The sequence below is a fragment of the Nematolebias whitei genome, chromosome 9 (genome assembly GCF_014905685.2).
Source record: "Nematolebias whitei isolate Nwh7 chromosome 9, NemWhi1, whole genome shotgun sequence".
In the NCBI taxonomy this organism is placed as follows: Eukaryota; Metazoa; Chordata; class Actinopteri; order Cyprinodontiformes; family Rivulidae; genus Nematolebias; species Nematolebias whitei.
This window is the reverse complement of record NC_056506.1, coordinates 44,726,141-44,734,407: the sequence shown is the minus strand read 5'-3', so window position 1 is coordinate 44,734,407 and position 8,267 is coordinate 44,726,141. Positions and strand designations below refer to the sequence as shown.

Below are 8,267 nucleotides of genomic sequence, written 5' to 3'. Positions count from 1 at the left end.
GTCAGTAGCATTCTTGAGCGCCATTTTCTAGGCTTAATGTAATCGCGTTCATTGAAATGTAATTTGTTTTTTCAAATGTTTTGTTTAAATCGCAAGGCCCCCATAGGAGCAGCTGAAAATAAAACCACAAGTCTAATAGATTTCATCATAAATGCAGAGGCAGAACAAAACAAACATGGGAAATAAAACAATACGCACAATTTAGAATACAGCAGGGATACTATGTCAAGCTCAAAGCTGGGATTTTTTTTTTTTTTTTTTTTTTAATTTTAACACCGAAAAAGTATGTCAATATTATATTTGGGACACTAAATTTCTTTACCGGATGAAAATGGCCGGACATGAACTGTATTTTAAACAGAATAAAAAATATTCCTTTACAGTCTATCCTGGCTATATTTTTTACTTTCTCAACAAATAATTTATAAGCAAGCTTTTGAGAAGAAATCAAGACATTATCTTACCTGAACTTTAATTAAATTGGTGCTTAAGACAAGTCTTAAATGTTAATTATAAAAAAATTCCTGAACCACAGTTGTAATCAGCTAAAGAGACCGAATCTGTTTAGACATAAAGACAGGAAAGGGCTTATTTTTGCTTTCGTGTCTGACGTTATGGTTTTAGATAAGCACAGATTCACCCAAGCTTCAGACTTTGGCTTCATGTTTCTCCATTAGAGACCGTTGCTTTGAAAAAATAAGATCAAAAGCACAAGATAGAAACGCAAGACTAACATGTTTAAAACAGTTTAGTAAAGACGTTTAGATGATAAAAGCGAGACAACAGACAAGGATGAAAAGGGATAAAGGAGCCTATATACGATCAATCAGCAGGGAGTAGAAAAGCCTTTAATGACCCAATATTTTGTACGATTAAAGTCAGAGCAAAAGAAAATAAAGTATACTCTAAAGTAAAGTGACTAAAGGTGTGAAGAAGAAAACTTAAAGTAGAAAAAGTTTCGTTTTTTTTGTTACTGAAATTTGATCAACTTGACCACAAATTAATGTTGAACTTCTTGCTGGAAGTGGTCCAGACTGCAGGGAACAACCCTCCTGGATAAATAGCCAAATCAGATTAATCGGATAATCAGATTGCTCCTTTACTTAGGGAATAAAAGTTGCTTAAGAAATTAAAAATAAATCTTAAACCACACGCAGCATCAAGACAAGCAATTAAGAAACTGAAGAACATATTTTCACTCCAAGTTTGAAATATGAGAAGCAAACGGTTTATAGAAAATAAAACTTTAAAGCCGCTGCCGCCTGCTCTTACTTTCCCACAAGCGGACGGCAGCTGCTTAACATCGGGAACAAATCAAAAACTCTGGTTCGACGCCGAGACGGAGCAACTGGACGGCAGGATGATGGACTCACATTGCAGCAGTTGAAGGCCAGCTGGAGGAAGTCCGGCGGACAGTCTCCAACCATGTGCTGGAACGTGTGATAGTCCAAGCCGAAGTTCTGCGCAGGAGGTGGAGAAACGCAGAGGATTGACAAAAGACAAACAGGAAACTCGTTATATTGTAAGAGGGACACAGACGGGCTTCATTACATGTTTGACATGTACTGCCAAAGCCAACTTCGTGTCAAACTAATCCCTCTGACGACGTGCTGCTGCCTGACAAGTTCCAAGATGGCTGCAGGCTAGTACGGACTCGCAACCACCGACTTGTTTCTGAACCTGGATTCACCTCTAAGCCTGACTTTAAGGCACAGTCTACACCAGCATGCAAGAAATGATCCTGTGTTGATGATTTCAAGGTGGATCCTTTGCAGTAAATAACTCAGACTGTGGGAGAAAAGCATGTGAAACTTTACGTTTTGAGTAACATACATTTTATATTTTAACACAAAACAGACTTGAAGAGTTTAGGTTGATACATTTGAGGGCGATGAAATTATTAAAGCACTTTCGTGTAATAGTTCTTTGATTTTTAAGGCATTTTTAAAGCCCATCTTTGGACAGTGGTTGTTTTTTCTTTCCATTTTCAGTTTAGATCTGTGAACTAATAATTTTACAGAAAAAGTATTTTTTGTGAGAAAAAAAAAAAAAAAAAGGTACAGGAGCTCAGCAAACAAATCAGTGTTGTGGTTATGACTTTGAAAAGAAACAATTCAAAATAGGATCTTAAAGCAGCCCGTCACAAAAACACCACGTGCACCCATTTGTTTAGCTAAAAGGATACATTAAATGTAATTGTTTTAAGATAATTGCCCATTTGCTATAATGATTTTAGTCCTCTATTTACCCTGTTCACACAGATTTGTTATGGACCAATATGCAAATATTGGCCAGGTTTTCTGATAACACTGTAGTATTTTCTACAGAAATGCTTTTTAACGATTAGCAAACTAAAAATTGCCCTGACAAATTTGGTAGCTGCAGCCAAAAAAAAGTGAATAAAATATGTCTAGCTACATAATAATAATAATAATAATAGTAGTACAGGTACAATAAACATGACTTCTATAATAGTCAAGTGCTTGACTGTTTTTTCCTCATTTGAGTCCATGTTCAACAAAAAGTTATGAAAGACCTTCAGAAAGTTTTGACGACTAACTGAAAACCATTTTAACTACTGAAGGAGAAACGTAAAGAAAATAACTAGTTTTCACAGATCTTGAGAGCGACTACTGGAAGAAAGTGAGATAAATAAAATGAGGGTTTAAAAGAATTAATAAAGACGAGCAGTTTGTTACCTCGGTGCGAGGAAGAAAGTCGGGGTCGGCCTGGATCCTTGCAATGATTTCACACAGGATTATTCCGTAGGAGAACACGTCAGCCTGGAAATAAACAAATGCGAGTCCAAAACAACGCAGACACAAAAACATTGAATTTCTTTGTGTTTGAAGAGAATGAGCTACATCAATAATCTCAACTTAATTATCCATTGAATATTACATATCAAATAATCAATGATTAGTGTAAATAATGTGCTTTTTGTATGCAAACGTATATATATTTAAACTTTCCCAAAATATTAATTTAAGATTAATTAATAATAAAGCAAATTGTGTCCAATTAAAGCTCATATACCCTTTGTGGTAACGTCATTGCACTAACGATGATACGGTTTACCTTCTCGTTGTACGATTCATCTCTCAGGACCTCAGGAGCCATCCAGAACGGAGAACCAACCACTGAGAGCTTCTCTCCTTCAGCGCTAATGAAAAGATCACATATTGAAATTAATCAGTCCTTTCTGTGACTTTAATCTGCACAACAAAGGACCAAATAAGAAAATTGGAAAAAACTTAAATAATCCTTCTGTTTCTTACATAAAAGTTGTGAACATGGCAGCAGTTTTGTGTTTATTATAACAAAACCTCAGAAATAAAACGTGTTGTAACTTTACGCTTTTCCTCCGTTTGGACTTGACTCGAGTTTTGTGGGATCAGAAATATATTTTTAGGCCGAATTCGACTTCACAATCAGGAAAACTAAAACTTGACTTCTCTAAGCAGTCAAATTCATCACTATCGCCATGCGTATTGTGAATACGTGTAAGATTTTATAATTTATTCAACTAGAACTTGTTCCTTGAGGCATTACAGAAGACTGAATACAACCCCACTCCTTTGCGCTGCTGCAGAATTAAAAAGAAAAACCTGCGCAGATCAAACCCTCCTGCGGACAAAAGCAGAAAATGTGAGTAGTAGAGGCGAAATTAATGACCTCCGTGAAAATAAATAACCTGGTGCGAGGAGGACAAGGAAGAGGAGGAATGAATTAAAGAGAGTTTGTTGGAAAAGCTCAAGTTCAAAAAAATAAAGAAGTGATGTGAACAAAAGTATAAGACGATAAATTATTAATATCTATCCTGAAATCTAAGGCAGGTACAGTTCACATTAATAATAATAAAAAACCTGACAGTGACGGCTTTAATGAAGCAAAAAGACGGTAAACAGCTTTTTAAAAGCAGAATCAGTTGAATTTTAGCCACAAGGGGGAAGATGAACATTAAACAAGAGATATTTGCAGATTTACACATCAAAACAGAAAGAGAACATCGTTCAGTTTGAGTGTTTCAGCCTCCTTTAATTTCAGGTTGTCTGTGAAAAAGATAAGAGCTAATGACTGTGTACTTTTTCTCTGTAAAGGGCTCCATAATATAAGAATAAAGGTCTGACTCAAAGACAAAGCCATTACCAGTTTAGGGAGATTTTATGAAAGATTTCAAGATTCATTAAGAGTCAGTGTCAGTATGAGTCAGAACGACTGTAACACCATCTCAGGGGCAGAAAATGAGCTGCCAACGTGTTTCCGTTTGTGTCAGCTTCTTTTTATTTTACTACCAAAAACTACATTTAAGTGTTTGGGTGTTGTTGTTTTTTTACGATCACTGCGGTCTTCTTACAGATTAGCGGGGATCTTCTCAGCCAGGCCGAAGTCTCCCACCACTGCTGTGTAGCTGTTGTCATCACATTTGATTAGGCAGTTCTGTAAATACAGAAAACCACAGACATAAATGGTTACTTGAGGAATGTGGCAACATGGAGGATTCATAAGCAGACCATTTTGTGGCTGAGCGCCGTCAACCAAACCCGTACTTCCTATTTAGTCATTATTAGAATGATGTGAATTACTGTACAAGTTCAACTCTTCCTCCTCACGCTTCAAAAAAATGGAAATAATCTACAGCCACAAAGCAGCAAATGCATTCTGATACTTTGAGCTGGATGTTAAAGTTTCATGTAGTCACAGTTTATTTTTTACTAGTCGTTCTACAAACCGACAACCATTACAATACATACATCCAGGACACATTAGACTAATTGTACTTCCTTCCCTGGTTTTGAGTTATGTGATGTGCATGAATATCTGTAAATTGTCTATAAACTATAATTTCTACAATGCCTACAGCCATTCTCATCATCAGGGAAGTTAAAGCAAACTGCCTTTTTAAATTATTTGAGGAACAGTTATATCTGTGAGCACATTTCATCCCCGATGATGTTTAAACTGCTGGGTGCAGAGCAACATAGAACATTAGTGATGTTTCCATAGAAGTTAGCTGCTCCGGGTCCATGCACTGAACATTTTCTAGCGTTTTACATTTTTATCTTCCATCTGAAACCCGTAAGCAAGAATTTAAAAATTATCCATCGAATAAGAGCTGGAAATAACTACAAACCTTTAAAACTAACCGATAATTCAGTCCATGCAACAAAAAACAAGAAACAAAGTAGCTTAAGTTGACGCATCCTATCATTGAAACAATAAAAAGAACGTACGTTTTATACAGTAGCTCTAAGGTTTAATATATCAATAGAATAAAAAAAAAAAAAAAAAGAGAGTCCCTCACCAGTCCTTACAATAAGATAAATACGACCTCAAATGAACAACACATACGTCGATGATTTAACAAAAACTAAGCCAAGCTACAGAGACAATGTACAGCTCTCATATGATCATCATCTACATGTGGTTAAGGTCTGGACTTGGACTGGACAGCCAAGCTTCCCCTCTCAGGCAGATGACCTCACATTTGACTCTATAATATTTTGAATTACTAAAAAGTTTAAGGCTTATCCACTGAGTGAAAGGTGCTCAGACTCTGTGGGTTGCTGGTAATAGCCGTGGCTTCTCCTCTTAACCACCAATTAGCTTTAACTAACCTTGGAGGTGAGGTCCCGGTGGAATATCCCTTTGGCGTGCAGGTAAGCGACACCGCTGGCGATATCACAGGCTAGTTTCACCCTCATGGGCCAGCTCAGGTGTTTGTTGCCGTCTAGAAGCTGTTCCAGGTTTCCACCATTGATGTACTAAAGAAAATAAATGACGCATTAGGATTGGTACACACACAAACACAACAGCAGATGACGTCAAGTTTCACGATTTAAAGCTGAGAATCCTTATAATTGTACAGACGTCGAAAGAAAAACTTAAATTTTAAATTAGTTTTGAACTCAAGATCATAAAAATATCGGCTCATTCAAAAACAATTTGATTCATATGTAATGTGTTTAAGTCAGAAACTGTGTGGTTTTGTTGACCGATTACTTGGATTGAGAAGATGTCAGTCATTTAGTTTACTGCCTTAAATCTACAGATCGAGTGAACGTGCACAGTGTGCACGAGTACATGCCGACTGATTTAACCACAGGAAGACGGACGGTCTATCCGACAAGTTAGATGCTGTGGAAATAATGAAACCAAATCTGTCTTATAAAACAGACATTTTTCTCTTTTAAGAATGAAGTGACTGAAGAATGAAAGGCAAGGAGAGCCCATAAGTGGGTAAAAATAATTAAATAAATAAACTAGTGTTCTTCACTTTGTCAGCTTTGAGCCTTAAGAACCGGCCTGACCTTCCTGCTGGCACGCAAACATGCTAACACACTAATCCCATGTCACAGATCGTGAGCGGCAGTAGTTAACTAGACAGAGCTGACGGAGAATAAAGCGACGGTCGGGTTTAGCGGTGGTTGTCTGTATGACTGACGGGCACAGAATTAGAGCAAAGAGAGCAAAGGTCAGCAGCAGGTGGTGCTGGGAGCTGAGGGCTCTAAAGTCATTACTTCCACTTAAAATAGACTTAAACTTGGCTGATTTATTAACATTTTGCATATAATCTTAATGCTGTGGAACATTTGAACGTAAAGTAAATGACAAATGTCAAAAGGCACCAAAAGGTTGATTTGTTTTTTCCCTTCCAACCCCGGGATCATGCAGCTAACTTCAAATTCATTCATCCACTAAAGAGACTGAAACAGTGCCATTTAAAGAACCTGCTGTGCAAATCAAAGAGACGAATTAATGAACGAATTAACCCCGAATTCTTCTACAAGATGCAAAATATCTCCAGGCTTGACGTTTCATTCGTCAAGCGTGTACTGAGGTCACCAAGCAACATCTGCATTCTTTTGTTTTTACATCCTTGTTTAAAAAAATTGCCCTAATCAAAACAAACCACCTCCATTAGTTTAATCTGCGTCTACGAATGACCAACAAGCAAAGTTTAGATTCAAGTTGAAGAACGCTGGGTCTTAAAAGCACGACTGACACGCAGGTAAAACATCAGCCTTAACCTTTTTGTGCATTAGGACGAATTCATGCGCCAGACTACTTTATACGTTAAATACAGTAGTTCCTCGTTTGTCAAGTGTCAAGTAGGAATATTAGTACAAGTAGTAGTTTATTTTATTATTTACATACAAAGAGAGAGACATATTAAATCCTTCCCACACTCTCGCAATATTCTAAACAATGTTTCTAAACGCTCTAAAAGAGACAGAATGTCATGATTTCAGCTCCCTGCCTCCTCTGCTCTTGGCCACCTGCAAGCGCTCTTGGCCACGCCCACTTCTCCGCACTGCACGGTGAACAGCTGATCAGCTGCAGCAGGAAGTTGATCCTGCAGTGTGGGCTGCACAAATGTGCAGCAGGTGCTAAATGATTACAAATGATTTATTTTACATAAAAACTTCACGCCGATCGTGCGGCTCATCCATCAATCAGCCACTTGTGTTATGTCCAATCTTATTTTGAAAAACCGCGATAGAGCGAGTCCGCGAGGAACGAACCGCGAAGTAGCGAGGGACTGCTTTATTACGTTATCACATTTATTGGTATCTCTTAAAATAGTGAAGCAACATTGACTATCCCAACAGTTTAATGATTCATGAAGATTAAAAAAAAATAAATGCAAAATTATATTTGATTCAAGACATCAGAAGATTATGGTAGAACTGCTGTCAGCCCGTTTAAATTAATCCAACTTTAACAACTAGATCATATTTTACTGACAGCTACCACATACAGAGTCTGGTCAAAAATGCAAATTGTATGGTTTTACACAAGAGTGCATCTGCTGTGTCAAATTAAAGTGGAAATAAAGTTGTATTCAAAAAGCCTCTCGTTCAGACACACTCTTGTTTGTCCAGGAATTTGCTTTAATCCCATTTCACCGAGTTACTGATACACCTCAGTAATCACTCAGCTAAGCTTGTGAGGTTATATAAGAGCCTCACCGCAACAATGCAGAACATACGGAGGAAAGGAAATAAGAAACATACGGCAGGTCATGTAAATGTGGAAGTTTCTCTGCTGCGCTGTCTGTGATTCAGACAAAGACCCCTGGGGGGAAAAAGACTTTGAACAAAGAATCCCTGTTTGCTACTGAAAGCAGCTTCAAACAGGACAATAATCCTGCCGTGGGTCATGACTCACCGTTTGCCCTGAATGTAACTGCAGTAGCGAGATGCATTAAAGTGAAGCTCAGCACGAGCAGAACAACAGATCATTTTACCGCTCTAGAGCCCTCA

At 37.7% G+C, this 8,267-nt stretch overlaps 1 protein-coding gene across 1 annotated transcript in view; it reads right to left on the bottom strand.

The window, feature by feature from the left end:
• The window catches only part of tesk2 (testis associated actin remodelling kinase 2), a 31,555-nt gene that overhangs the window by 5,599 nt on the left and 17,689 nt on the right, over window positions 1–8,267 (bottom strand). The window contains exons 6-10 of the mRNA XM_037682402.1: window positions 5,619–5,765; window positions 4,358–4,440; window positions 3,079–3,163; window positions 2,700–2,783; window positions 1,374–1,460 (exon numbers count right to left, since the gene is read on the bottom strand). Coding sequence (XP_037538330.1) covers window positions 1,374–1,460; window positions 2,700–2,783; window positions 3,079–3,163; window positions 4,358–4,440; window positions 5,619–5,765 — 486 coding nt within the window. The remainder of the gene's footprint in view (window positions 1–1,373; window positions 1,461–2,699; window positions 2,784–3,078; window positions 3,164–4,357; window positions 4,441–5,618; window positions 5,766–8,267) is intronic.